Source organism: Chionomys nivalis, chromosome 6, assembly GCF_950005125.1.
Source record: "Chionomys nivalis chromosome 6, mChiNiv1.1, whole genome shotgun sequence".
In the NCBI taxonomy this organism is placed as follows: domain Eukaryota; kingdom Metazoa; phylum Chordata; class Mammalia; order Rodentia; family Cricetidae; genus Chionomys; species Chionomys nivalis.
Window position 1 is genome coordinate 2,103,326 of NC_080091.1, and position 15,320 is coordinate 2,118,645.

At 42.1% G+C, this 15,320-nt stretch overlaps 1 protein-coding gene across 1 annotated transcript in view; it reads right to left on the bottom strand.

Moving 5' to 3' along the window:
* Positions 1-12,363: 12,363 nt before the first annotated feature.
* Positions 12,364-15,320, bottom strand: part of LOC130875602 (leucine zipper protein 2-like) — a 133,058-nt gene continuing 130,101 nt past the window's right edge. The window contains exons 9-10 of the mRNA XM_057771620.1: positions 13,287-13,451; positions 12,364-12,378 (exon numbers count right to left, since the gene is read on the bottom strand). Coding sequence (XP_057627603.1) covers positions 12,364-12,378; positions 13,287-13,451 — 180 coding nt within the window. The remainder of the gene's footprint in view (positions 12,379-13,286; positions 13,452-15,320) is intronic.

Below are 15,320 nucleotides of genomic sequence, written 5' to 3' on the forward strand. Positions count from 1 at the left end.
ATAACTGTATCTGCTTAGGAGAAACACCAGTGGGAGGATCATGGTAGAGCAGGCATGCTACCATACAGGTGACCGGAACATTGTAGAGTGGGCATGGCTCACAGAACAGGCATGCTACCATACAGGTGACAGGAACATTGTAGAGCGGGTATGAGCTGTGGGGCTGATGGCTCACAGAGAAGGCATGCTATAGTAGCCAAGGAGATAAGCACAAAATGAGGAGAAAGCATTTGAATTATTTTACAAATTTTCTCCAATAAACTTACAAGCCTGTAGTAGTGAGACAAATATGTGACTTTAAAATATGTAAACATATATAACACATGTACACAATGTATGCACATACAGCACACACATACCAATGTGCTTGGATAGAAGCAGAAGGCTTACATCGTGAACCTTCTAGGAGGAATAAAATAATATCGAATGTTACCATTTGAGCTATTTTTGTCTTTTTCTCTATACAGGCTTAAATGGTTATTTTAGATATGTCTCACAAATTCCATGGAGAGCCCCACAAAACACTGCCGAGGAAGATTTCAAAAGCAGAAAAAAAATGGGAAGAAAATCACATCCATAAACGTTTCAAGAGAAAAATAAAATAGCAGCAAGGCATAGATATAGCCAAGAGAGAAAAACTTTAAAATGGAAACTGTGAGACTGAAGAAAGAATGGAAGAGGGCACTGGAGGACACAGAGTGCTCCCACGGTCCAGGAGCAGCAGAACTAAGACTGTTTAAATGGCAGTGTTACTGAAACTGAAAGTGACTGATGGGTTGAAGGTAACCCTGATGAAAACTTGATGCCCAAACTAGGAGAAAATGTTCCAATTAACATACAAGGATAGGTAATTCCAAATAGCTCACACAATACTGAGCAAAAGAAGAAATACTGAAGATAAACAAGACCTTATTCAAACTGTTCTGCAGAACTATATTAATGAAATCAACACAGCACTGGCACCAAAACAGGAGAGTGGAACAACGAAAGGGAAATGAAGGCCTGAAAATAAATCCATACAGTGACAAGCAGTTTGTTTCCAATAAAGATATCAAAAAGTACACATTAGAGAAAAATCAGCCTTTTCGAACCTTGTGCTGAGAAAAACAGATATTAGCATGAACAAGAACGAGGCTAGGTCCCTTCTCTAGCCCTGTACACAGTTATCCAAATGGAACAATAAGCTTAATGTAAGACCTAATGCTTCAAACCTGTCATGGAAAACTTTTCAAGACAGATTCTTGACAACTGCATGAAATAGAAGTGTTTCTGTTCAGCAAAGAAAGCAATTAACACGGCAATGAGATAGCTGACAGAATGAGAGAAAGTCCCAGATGGATATCTATTTAACACAGGATTAAAATCTAGAATATATAAAGGATTCAACAAAGTAATCCTCAAAAATAAACAAGCAGATGAATCAAACAGAAAAGAAAGGGGTACTCATGTTTAAAATATTTTTAATGGTAGATAGAGAGTCCATCTCAGTCAGAACAGCTATAATCCAGGAATTAGACAACCAACACTGGCAAGAATATAATGAAAGAGTATTTCCTTGATGGTGGGAATTATGGTATTTGCAGTCAATGTATGAAGATAATAATGAAAATTCCTCAAAAAGTTGAAGCCAGCACAACTCTTCTGTGGTATCTAAATACCACAGAGTTGCACACTTGATCTCCACATACTACAGGGATGAATGAGCATCACACTCAATTATGGAATTATCACCATAGTCAGGATATGAAATTAAATTAAATGCCAATCAACAGATGAACATCAAAAGAATACATGCTACCTAAACACAATGAGGGTCACTGAGACACAGAAAACAGGATTATATTATCATCAGGAAAATGTGTAAAACTGTATCTCATTGTATTAAACAATATAAGCCAGACCCAGCAAGAAAAATTAGCACATTGTCCCCTTAAATATTGTATAGATAATGATGAAGTATTATATGATAGATTAGATAGATAATGCCTTATAGATAATAGATTGGTGTTGGCAGACAGCTAGATAGATAATGATACAGATATATAGATTAAAATTATAAATATAGAGATAAATAGGCAAAGGCTATATGGAGAAGGATGACTACCAGGAGGAAGGAAGGGGAAAGGAAGGTTATAGTGTGTACAAAGTGTACAGTGTACAAAGACTTACCATGTATGGAAACATCAAAATGAAAGACATCATTTTGTATATTATTTTTCAATTAAAATTGATGCAGTGGAATGGAAAACAGAACCTTATTTTAAGTGCTCATATTGCTATAGCTATTTCAGACCCTACAAGAGGACAGGATTCCAAAGTGACAGAACAGAGTGACTCTTAGACACCTGTGTCAGGCATACGTCTTCATGGGCTACAACAAACTCTCTCTAATAGTTAACCAGTTCAATGTACTAATTTAAGCCTTTTGTTCGAGGCTTGCCTGAAAAAAAAATAAACAACAAACAAACTATGTGTGGACTGAGACTGTAGTTCGATGGGAGAACGTTTGCCTAGGTTGTTCATGGCCCTGTGTTCAATCTCTGCCTTCATACACAAAGCATGTTACTTTTCTTTTATAGAGAAAGTGTCATTCGTGACAAATGAGCTTGATTTTCTTGTACACACTACACCAGGTTATATGATTCAGGACTAAGAAAAATATTATCTGCTGGGGCCTGGGTAGAGATTATGCCCTGAGCACCCATAAAACACAATTTCTGCCACTATTAAAAAGATGAAGAATGCAGATGAAACATAAACATTAGACAAGCTTTTAATGCAAATCTCTAAAACACAATACTATACATTACATTACCCTAGATTTATAGAAACTCATCTTAAACAATTGAATTTTTATTATTGGTTTTTGAAAAATAAGCAATATGAATACTGCTTGGCTAAATCCTCCTTGCTCTGTGATAAACCATGAAAGATAATAAATATTTATTAATTTCAATGACAGGAAATACATTTAGTCCTAGAAAATCAATAAAAGTAACCCTTAGTAATTTCCTCAATATATCCAAGGTCATAAAAAACTTAGTTCTAATAATTCATTTAAGCAATATAGTTTGAGTTGGAGACAAAAGTCACATGCTCCCAGAATGTAGGGATACTTGGCTGGGAGCCACCAGTTTTAGATGATATTTGTGTCTGTTACAGACATAATACTAGAGGAAAGAGGCCATGGCTTACTTACTCCTCAGTATTGCGTTGTGTGGAAAGTGTGGTTTTGGCTATTTTTTTTTTTTTTTTTTTTTTTTTTTTTTTTTTTTTTTTTTTTGCAACGGAAAAATATTTATTTTAATCAGTGCTTGAGAAACAGATGTTGGTATACAACTTGAGAATTGGCTTTTACAGCATCGATATTGGCAGATCTAATTCACAACAAGGTCCTACAGCACTTTTTTTTTTCTTTTCTCTCCTTTCCTCTCTTCCTCCATTCCTCCCTCCTTTCTTTTTTTTTTTTTTTTTTTTTTTTTTTTTTTATTTTTATTCTTTTTTAATTAAAATTTCCACCTGCTCCCCGTTTCCCATTTCCCTCCCCTCCTCCCAAATATTGCCCCCTCCCCCCACTCCCCTCCCCCTATCCCCACTCCTCTTCTCCTCCCCCCACACCATTCCCCCTCCCTCTCGATACTGAAGAGCAGTCCAAATTCTCTGCCCTGCGGGAAGACGAAGGTCTTCTATCTACGTCCAGGAAGGTGAGCTTCTAAACAGGCTAAGCTCCCACAAAGCCAGTTCATGTATTAGGATTGAAACCTAGTGCCATTGTCCTTGGCTTCTCATCAGTCTTCGTTGACCGCCATGCTCAGAGAGTCCGGAATCAACCCATGCTTATTCAGTCCCAGACCAGCTGGCCTTGGTGGGCTCCTAATAAATCAGTTCCACTGTCACAGTGGGTGGGTGCATCCCTCGTGGTCCTGATTTTTTGCTCTTGTTCTCCCTCCTTCTGCTCCTCATTTGGACCTTAAGAGCTCAGACCGTTGCTCCAAATTGAGACTCTGTCTCTACCTTGATCCATCGCCAGATGAAGGTTCTAAGGTGATATGCAAGATATTCATCAGTATAGGATAGGGTCATTTCAGGTTCCCTCTCCTTAGTTGCCCAAGGTACCAGCTGGGGACATATTCCTGGACACCTGCGAACCCCTCTAGAGTCAAGTCTCTTGCCAACCCTAAGATGGCTCCCTTAGATAGGATATATACTTCGCTGCTCCCGTATCCATCCTTCCTATATCCCAACCATCCCAATCCCCCGAGCTCCTCCCATCCTCCCCTTCTCATATTTCTCATCCCATTTCCCCTTTGCCCCATGCCACCTCACCCGCAAGTTCCCATTTTTTGCCCTGCAATCTTGTCTACTTCCCCCTCTCCATGCGGAAGACTATATGATTTTCTTTGGGTTCACTTTCTTATTTAATTTCTATAGGATCGCACATTATATGCTTAATGTCTTTTACTTATGGCTAGAAACCGATTATGAGTGAGTACATCCCATGTTCCTCTTTTTGGGTCTGGGATACCTCACTCAGGATAGTGTTTTCTATTTCCATCCATTTGCACGCAAAATTCGAGAAGTCATTGTTTTTTACTGCTGAGTAGTACTCTAATATGTATATATTCCACACTTTCTTCATCCATTCCTCCATTGAAGGGCATCTAGGTTGTTTCCAGGTTTTGGCTATTACAAACAATGCTGCTATGAACATAGTTGAACAGATACTTTTGTCATTTGATGTGGCATCTCTTGGGTATATTCCCAATAGTGGTATTACTGGATCTTGGGGTAGGTTGATCCCTAATTTCCTGAGAAATCGCCACACTGATTTCCAAAGTGGTTGCACAAGTTTGCATTCCCACCAGCAATGAATGAGTGTGCCTCTTTCTCCACAACCTCTCCAGCAAAGGCTATCATTGGTGTTTTTGATTTTAGCCATTCTGACAGGTGTAAGATGGTATCTCAAAGTTGTTTTAATTTGCATTTCCCTTATCGCTAAGGAGGTTGAGCATGACCTTAGGTGTCTTTTGGCCATTTGAATTTCTTCTGTTGAGAATTCTCTGTTCAGATCAGTGCCCCATTTTTTTATTGGGTTCATTAGCATTTTAAAGTTTAGTTTCTTGAGTTCTTTATATATTTTGGTGATCAGACCTTTGTCTGTTGCAGGGTTGGTGAAGATCTTCTCCCAGTCAGTGGGTTGCCTTTTTGTCTTAGTGACAGTGTCCTTTGCTTTACAGAAGCTACTCAGTTTCAGGAGGTCCCATTTATTCAGTGTTGCCCTTAATGTCTGTGCTGCTGGGGATAAACGTAGGAAGTGATCTCCTGTACCCATATGTTGTAGAGTACTTCCAACTTTTTCTTCTATCAGGTTCAGTGTGTTCAGACTAATATTGAGGTCTTTAATCCATTTGGACTTGAGTTTTGTGCATGGTGATAGATATGGATCTATTTTCATTCTTCTACACGTTGACAACCAGTTCTGCCAGCACCATTTGTTGAAGATGCTCTCTTTTTTCCATTGAATACTTTTAGCTCCTTTATCAAAAATTAGGTGTTCATAAGTTTGTGGGTTAAAATCAGGGTCTTCTACTCGGTTCCATTGATCGACTTCTCTGTTTTTATGCCAATACCAAGCTGTTTTCAATACTGAGGCTCTGTAATAGAGTTTGAGGTCAGGGATGGTAATGCCTCCAGACGATCCTTTATTATATAAGATTGTTTTGGCTATCCTGGGTTTTTTGTTTCTCCATATAAAGTTGATTATTGTCCTCTCAAGCTCTGTGAAGAATTTTGATGGGATTTTAATGGGGATTGCATTGAATCTATAAATTGCCCTTGGTAGAATTGCCATTTTTACTATGTTGATCCTCCCTATCCAAGAGCAAGGGAGATCCTTCCATTTTCTGGTATCCTCCTCAATTTCTTTCTTCATTGACTTAAAGTTCTTGTCAAATAGATCCTTTACTTCCTTGGTTAGGGTTACCCCAAGATATTTTATGCTATTTGTGGCTATCGTGAAGGGTGATGCTTCTTTGATTTCCATCTCTGCTTCCTTATCCTTTGTGTATAGGAGGGCAACTGATTTTTTGGAATTGATCTTGTATCCTGCAACGCTACTAAAGGTGTTTATCAGCTGAAGGAGTTCTTTGCTGGAGTTTTTGGGGTCGCTTATGTACACTATCATATCGTCTGCAAATAATGAAAGTTTAACTTCTTCCTTTCCGATTTGAATCCCTTTGATCCCCTTATGTTGTCTTATTGCTATTGCTAGAATTTCAAGCACTATATTAAAGAGGTATGGAGAGAGTGGACAACCTTGTCGTGTTCCTGATTTTAGTGGAATAGCTTTGAGTTTCTCTCCATTTAATTTGATGTTAGCTGACGGCTTGCTATAAATAGCTTTTATTATATTTAGGAACGACCCTTGTATTCCTAATCTCTCTAAGACCTTTATCATAAAGGGATGTTGAATTTTGTCAAATGCTTTTTCCGCATCTAATGAAATGATCATATGGTTTTTTTCTTTCAGATTATTTATATGATGGATTACATTGATAGATTTTCGTATGTTGAACCAGCCCTGCATCTCTGGGATGAAGCCTACTTGATCATAATGGATAATTTTTCTAATGTGTTCTTGGATTCGGTTTGCCAGTATTTTATTGAGTATTTTTGCGTCGATGTTCATGAGTGAGATTGGCCTGTAGTTCTCTTTCTTGGTTGTGTCTTTGTGTGGTTTTGGTATCAGAGTAACTTCAGCTTCATAAAAGGAATTTGGCAATGACTTCTCTGTTTCAATATTGTGAAATACATTAAGGAGTATAGGTATTAGGTCTTCTTGGAAGTTCTGGTAGAATTCTGCATTAAAGCCGTCTGGACCTGGGCTTTTTTTGGTGGGAAGGTTTTTTATAACAACTTCTAATTCTTCGCGACTAACGGGTCTATTTAGATTGTTCACCTGGTCCTGGTTTAACTTTGGTATATGGTACTTATCTAAAAAAGTGTCCATTTCTTTTACATTTTCCAATTTTGTGGCATACAGGTTTTTGTAGTAAGATCTAATGATTCTCTGAATTTCGTCTGTGTCTGTGGTTATGTCTCCCTTTTCGTTTCTGATTTTATTAATTTGCGTATTCTCTCTCCGCCGTTTGATTAGTTTGGATAGGGGTTTATCAATCTTATTGATTTTCTCCAAGAACCAGCTTTTTGTTTCATTGATTCTTTGGATTGTTTTCTGTGTTTCTATTTTGTTGATTTCAGCCCTCAATTTGATTATTTCCAGTCTTCTACTTCTCCTAGGTGAGTCTGCTTCTTTTCTTTCTAAAGCTTTAAGGTGGGCTATTAGGTCTCCAATGTGTGCTTTCTCCGTTTTCTTTATGTGGGCACTTAATGCTATGAACTTTCCTCTTAGCACTGCTTTCATAGTGTCCCATAGGTTTGAGTATGATGAGTCTTCGTTTTCATTGAATTCAAGAAAGACTTTAATTTCTTTCTTTATTTCTTCCTTGATCCAGGTGTGGTTCAGTAGTTGACTGTCCAATTTCCATGAGTTCATAGGCTTTCTGGGGATAGCATTGTTGTTGAATTCTAACTTTAATCCATGGTGATCTGATAAGACACAGGTGGTTACCGATATTTTTTTGTAACTGTGTAAGTTTGCTTTGTTACCGAGTATGTGGTCTATTTTCGAGAAGGTTCCATGAGCTGCAGAGAAGAAGGTATATTCTTTCTTATTTGAGTGGAATGTTCTATAGATGTCTGTTAAGTCCATTTGATTCATTACCTCCCTTAATCCTCTTATTTCTCTGTTAGGTTTCTGTCTGATTGACCTGTCCATTGGTGAGAGAGGAGTGTTGAAATCTCCTACTATTAGTGTGTGTGGTTTGATGACTGCCTTGAGTTTTAGTAACGTTTCTTTTACATAAGTGGGTGCTTTTATATTAGGGGCATAGATATTCAGGATTGAGACTTCATCCTGGTGAATTGTTCCTGTTATGAGTAAAAAATGTCCATCTCCATCTCTTTTGATTGATTTTAGTTTGAAGTCAACTTTCTTAGAAATTAGTATGGCCACACCTGCTTGTTTCTTAGGTCCGTTTGCTTGATAAACCTTTTCCCAGCCCTTTACTCTGAGTAGATGTCTGTCTTTGTGGTTGAGGTGTGTTTCTTGTAAGCAGCAGAATGTTGGATCCTGTTTTCGTATCCAATCTCTTAGCCTGTGCCTCTTTATAGGTGAGTTGAGTCCATTGATATTAAGTGATATTAATGACCAGTGGTTGTTAACTCCAGTCATTTTTCCTTTCTTTCCTTCTTTCCTTTGGTAGTAGAGTTTGTGTGTTTCCCTTCTTCAAGTTGTGCTGGTGAAGGGTCATTAGATGTCTGAGTTATTGTGGGCATTGTTGGACTCCTTGGTTTGTGATTTTCCTTCAATTACTTTCTGAAGGGCTGGATTTGTGGCTACGTATTGTTTAAATTTGTTTTTATCCTGGAAAATTTTGTTTTCTCCATTTATAGTGAACGAAAGCTTGGCTGGGTATAGAAGTCTGGGCTTGCATCCATGGTCTCGTAGTTTCTGCAGTATATCTATCCAGGACCTTCTGGCTTTCATGGTTTCCATAGAGAAATCAGGTGTAAGTCTGATAGGTTTACCTTTATAGGTAACTTGACCTTTTTCCTTTGCAGCTCTTAATATTCTTTCTTTATTCTGTATGTTTTGTGTTTTGATTATTATATGACGAGGAGATGTTTTTTTTTGATCCAGTCGATTTGGTGTTCTGTATGCTTCTTGGACCTTCAAAGGAATATCTTTCTTAAGGTTGGGAAAGTTTTCTTCTATAATTTTATTAAATATATTTTCTGGACCATTGAGCTGTAGATCTTCTCCTTCTTCTATCCCTATTATTCTTAGGTTTGGTCTTTTTATTGTGTCCCAGATTTCCTGAATGTTTTGTGATGAGAATTTGTTGGTTATGCTGTTTTCTTTGATGAGAGTGTTTATTTTCTCTATGGTATCTTCAGTGTCTGAGATTCTTTCTTCTATCTCTTGTAATCTGTTGGTGGTACTTGTCTCTGTAGTTCCTGTTCGTTTATTCAAATTTTCCATCTCCATCCTTCCCTCGGTTTGTGTTTTCTTTATTACTTCCACTTCATTCTTCAAGTCTTGAACCGTTTCCCTTACCTGTTTGATTACTTTTTCTTGTTTCTCTTGGTTTTCTTGGGTATCTTTGAGAGATTTATTCATTTCCTCTACCTTTTTGTTTGTAATCTCTAATTGGTTGTGGCAGTTTTTCACCTCCTGTTTAAGGTCCTCTATTATTTTCATAAAATTCACTTTTGAGTCGAATTCTTCTAATTCTTCTGGATTAGGGTGTACACTTCTCATTTCGGGATTCCTGGATCCTGGTGATGTCACGTTGCCTTTCAAGTTGTTGGGGGAATTCTTGCATTGGCGCCTGCCCATCTTTTCCTTCAAATGGAGCCAGGAGAGGCCTGATGTCTTGGACCAGTCTTTGCTGTGACTAACTCTCTAGGTGTATCTCCTCAGTGTAGGGGCAGGAACCGTTCTCTTCCAGGTGAACTCCCGTCCCGATGAAACTTCTGGCACCTACACAGGAACTCCTGGATGCCCCAATGAGCCAGGGACTAAGGGAAGTAGGGCGCAGGCAGAGCAGGTCCAGGAGATCACAGCAGAGACTGCAGCCCCAGCAGCAGGGGCCCGCTTTCCCTGGCGGGGACCTTGAGGCCTGCCCTCTAGTCAGGCACTCACTGGTCTGGGCTGGTAGCCTTAGTGAAAGGGCAGGAAACTGTTCCACAGCTAAGGACCTTGCAGACAAGGCAGGCTTGGGGGTGGGGGTGGGGGCGGGTGTGTAGGAGAGAAAGCCTTGCAGCAGGAGCTGGGGGAGGGGTGTTTGTGCTCTCTACCGGGACCGTCTGCCCCAGGATAGCACACACTCACCCGTCCCGATGAAACTTCTCGGCACCTACACAGGAACTCCTGGATGCCCCAATGAGCCAGGGACAAAGGGAAGTAGGGCGCAGGCAGAGCAGGTCCAGGAGATCACAGCAGAGACTGCAGCCCCAGCAGCGGGGGCCCGCTTTCCCTGGCGGGGACCTTGAGGCCTGCCCTCTAGTCAGGCCCTCACTACTCTGGGTTGGTAGCCTCAGTGAAAGGGCAGGAAATTGTTCCACAGTAAAGGACCTTGCAGACAAGGCAGGCTTGGGGGTGGGGGTGGGGGGCGGGTGTGTAGGAAAGAAAGCCTTGCAGCAGGAGCTGGGGGGGGGGGCGTTTGTGCTCTCTACCGGGACAGTGCGCCCCAGGATAGCACACACTCACCCATCCAGATGGGACTTCTCAGCACCTATGCAGGGATTCCTGGTGGCCCCAATGAGCCAGGGACCAAGGGAAATAGGGGGCAGGGAGAGCAGGTCCAGGAGATCACAAGCAGAGACTGCAACCCCAGCAGCAGGGGCCTGCTTCCCCTGGCGGGGACCTTGAGGCCTGCCCTCTAGTCAGGCACTCACTGGTCTGGGCTGGTAGCCTTAGTGAAAGGGCAGGAAACTGTTCCACAGCTAAGGACCTTGCAGACAAGGCAGGCTTGGGGGTGGGGGTGGGGGCGGGTGTGTAGGAGAGAAAGCTTTGCAGCAGGAGCTGGGGGAGGGGCGTTTGTGCTCTCTACCGGGACCGTCTGCCCCAGGATAGCACACACTCACCCGTCCCGATGAAACTTCTCGGCACCTACACAGGAACTCCTGGATGCCCCAATGAGCCAGGGACAAAGGGAAGTAGGGCGCAGGCAGAGCAGGTCCAGGAGATCACAGCAGAGACTGCAGCCCCAGCAGCAGGGGCCCGCTTTCCCTGGCGGGGACCTTGAGGCCTGCCCTCTAGTCAGGCCCTCACTACTCTGGGTTGGTAGCCTCAGTGAAAGGGCAGGAAATTGTTCCACAGTAAAGGACCTTGCAGACAAGGCAGGCTTGGGGGTGGGGGTGGGGGGCGGGTGTGTAGGAAAGAAAGCCTTGCAGCAGGAGCTGGGGGGGGGGGCGTTTGTGCTCTCTACCGGGACAGTGCGCCCCAGGATAGCACACACTCACCCATCCAGATGGGACTTCTCAGCACCTATGCAGGGATTCCTGGTGGCCCCAATGAGCCAGGGACCAAGGGAAATAGGGGGCAGGGAGAGCAGGTCCAGGAGATCACAAGCAGAGACTGCAACCCCAGCAGCAGGGGCCTGCTTCCCCTGGCGGGGACCTTGAGGCCTGCCCTCTAGTCAGGCACTCACTGGTCTGGGCTGGTAGCCTTAGTGAAAGGGCAGGAAACTGTTCCACAGCGAAGGACCTTGCAGACAAGGCAGGCTTGGGGGTGGGGGTGGGGGCGGGTGTGTAGGAGAGAAAGCTTTGCAGCAGGAGCTGGGGGAGGGGCGTTTGTGCTCTCTACCGGGACCGTCTGCCCCAGGATAGCACACACTCACCCGTCCCGATGAAACTTCTCGGCACCTACACAGGAACTCCTGGATGCCCCAATGAGCCAGGGACAAAGGGAAGTAGGGCGCAGGCAGAGCAGGTCCAGGAGATCACAGCAGAGACTGCAGCCCCAGCAGCAGGGGCCCGCTTTCCCTGGCGGGGACCTTGAGGCCTGCCCTCTAGTCAGGCCCTCACTACTCTGGGTTGGTAGCCTCAGTGAAAGGGCAGGAAACTGTTCCACAGTAAAGGACCTTGCAGACAAGGCAGGCTTGGGGGTGGGGGTGGGGGCGGGTGTGTAGGAGAGAAAGCTTTGCAGCAGGAGCTGGGGGAGGGGCGTTTGTGCTCTCTACCGGGACCGTCTGCCCCAGGATAGCACACACTCACCCGTCCCGATGAAACTTCTCGGCACCTACACAGGAACTCCTGGATGCCCCAATGAGCCAGGGACAAAGGGAAGTAGGGCGCAGGCAGAGCAGGTCCAGGAGATCACAGCAGAGACTGCAGCCCCAGCAGCGGGGGCCCGCTTTCCCTGGCGGGGACCTTGAGGCCTGCCCTCTAGTCAGGCCCTCACTACTCTGGGTTGGTAGCCTCAGTGAAAGGGCAGGAAACTGTCTGGTTTTGGCTATTTTAAGAAATTTGCTGATGAACATAGAACACTACAGTTTCATGTGCTTGTATTGTTTGGGATATAAACCATCCAGTATCTCAAACCTAGAATTTTCATGAGTAGAACAGGAAAAATGTATGGAAAACACTTGCTTTGAAATTATACATATTCTCCAACACACAATAAGAGCAAAGGTGATAAAAAGAAACATTGGACATACAATTTCATGAATTTCTTACAGGACAATATGTTAATATATCATGAGATTACATAAACTACTAAAACTTTTATGCTCACAATCACAAGTAGCAATGCTAGAATAAGGAGAATAAAAAGTAGACAGGAAGTGACCTCATCTGCAGTACAACACAGTGCTCATGCTGTATCCCTGTTGCTCAAGTCTTAGACCTTACCTGTACAGCCTTGCATGTCTATGTCAGGCTGCTGTGCACAGCATGCATCCTAACTGCAAATGACAAGGGAGGATACTCCTCCAAGAGCACAGCCTTTCTCCAAAAGCTCTTTCAGGTTGTCTGAGTTTATTTACATATAGACCACACTAAGCTGTTGTTTTAGAGATCAAAACAAAGTGGGGAGGAAGCCACTGAACCTCTGATGGTAATTGATTGTTGGGAAGTTTTTTTAAGACAACTTTCAAATCAGTTGTTCAAAAACATGGAAACACATTAAAATTCCTTAAGATATAAATAAAACGAATGGAAGCCAATACAAAGTGATCTAACTGAAAAACTATGTGGTGAATTCCTTCAAGTTAGAATTTTTTTACATACTGTAAAATGATTCTCATGGGCTGAATGAGATATACTTACTTTTAATGTGCATATTCTGTGATGATGTAGCTTAAGCCTCTAAAGAAGGCTCCTAGCTTTGTTGTTTATGAGAATGTAATGCAAATACTTGTTTTAAAATTACTGATAACTCTTTTTTCTATTATTTTGTTGTTGTAATGAAAACAATTAAAATTTCCTGCTTATGAACCAAGCTCTTTGATAATAGAGCATTGCTTTCTGACAGCCTTCCCTGGGTGGTCATGGGAACTGCAGACTGAGCTACTCTCTACTGAGAGCTGCCTAATAACCATTCAGTGAATTGGTTGTCCTACATGGGTCCAGTGTGTTGAGTATACACAACGAAGTTTAAAAACCATACACTAATAGTCATCACTGCTAACACATGGAAAAAAAAAAAGAAACAAACGTACCTCGCTTTTTGTCCTTGAATCTGGAATCTTGGAAGCAAGTGTCCTGGGTGGATGCAACGTCTGTGATAGATTTGATGTGAAGAGACTGAGAGGAGGAGGCTGATCACGGAAAACTGACGTCAAACAGAGTTGTACAGTCTCTTTCATTGCTTTCATCTGTGATTCCTGAGAGCAAGGGGAAGAATAATATTTTTACCTATGGTTCTTGTTCCCATTCCCTGCATTGGTCTTATAATACACTCCCCCCATACAAATAGCGACAGGTTTTCAAATGAAATTTCTTCCTCTGCTTCAATATGATGCCTACAGTAGCTTCTCTACTTGAACACCTTGTGCCCGACTGGTGGCAGAGTCAAGGCTCTGGAATCTAGGATGAGGGAATGGAACACTGGGCGACAGGCCTTAAGTTAACATAGCAAGAGCATACTTATGACCTTGTTTTTGATCTCTGATTTCTCTCTTGCTCTCTCTCCTTCTCCATCCTTTTAGCTCTTCCAACTTCCTTCATCTCTTTCTGCTACCTGATTTAGTGAGATTTGATCAAGCATCCCAATCTACTGCCGCTGCATCTGAGAGCCATTCCTGCTACCATGTATTCTCTCCTAGGATGACCCAGGAGTGTCTCAGGCATTGTCATGAACTATGAATGTGGTCCAACACATTGGTACTCATGGTGTCATTTCACATTGTCAACAGTTTGGATACCCATGGAACCCTTCGAACCATGAACTAGACTATGTCCTTCCATCTTTAAGAGGCTTTTCACCAGGTATTTGTTTGCATTGTTGAGAAAAATAACTAAGGCAGAAAATTGATTCCAAGATATGGGTCTCTTACTGCCGTAGACCTGATCATGTTGTCTGTAAGTCTTTGGCTTACAAGAGGATATGGAACAGTTGGAAATGTCAGGTAAGATTATTCTAAGAAACTGGAAGCAGTATTTGGTAGGTGATTTTGGTGGGGGTACGGAGGATCAGTATCCCAGCAGAACTGAGAACCGTGAACCTTGGCTCAGGAGGCCTCAGAGGGTGAGGATTGTATCAGACATTGGTTAAGAGGTTACATATGCTACATCCTGGCAAATTCTCTGACAATGAAATGAGCATAGTGATGAATTGAAAAGCAGTGAACTGACTGGTTTGATGGAGAACATTTCAAGAGAGCATAACAGTCAGGCTGCAGGATGTTGTTCATTGTGCTTAGTGAGGTTTATAATAGGTCTTCAAAGCAGAAACTGGAGCAGACGGATGTCACATGTAGTTCACAGAGAAAACACATCTGAGTGTAGTTAAAGTGGGTGTTATGGAACAGATACCAATAAACTGCATATAACTGATAACATTATTGGTACAGTTAAGTTGTGATTGCACACTCTACGTGAGGACAATAGGAAGGGACATTTAGGCTAAACCCTCACTCACAGAAGGTTCTAGGGAGAACAGTGTGAAACCATTTGAAAAGAGTGCCCCACACAGGGGGTTTCCATGGCATCTTTTTAAGGCTGGAGAGATGGCTCAGCAGTTAGGAGAATACACTGTTCCTGTCCAGGACTGGAGCTTGGTTCCCAGCATCAGCACATCCGACTCTGTCTTCTGTCACACTGTGCTTATATATAAAATACCCTGACCCACCACACCTACACTCATAATTTAAAAGAAAAATCAATCTTAAAATGAAAGATGACTATTGGCCTTTGGGCTTTTGAACAGTATTGGGCATATTAAAGATTATGTGTTTTTTGGCATGGGACTGACCTAATTACCAGTATGAGATGGATATAAATATGGAGGTGAAAATATATAATGGAGGGTTTCTATGCTGAGAACCCACAGAGAGCAACATTGTTTCCTGTTTGCATGATTCTTTTTCTTTCGTACTGTTCACACCATACATCTAACAGATTAGGTACATCAATCTCTAAGTCAGAGCAATAACTCAACTCAGATGCTCAAACTAATGACTAGCCATGAAGTGGTGGTTTTAAATGCTCTATCATATTGTGAAAGACATTGCACATATATTGAATTTTGCTTT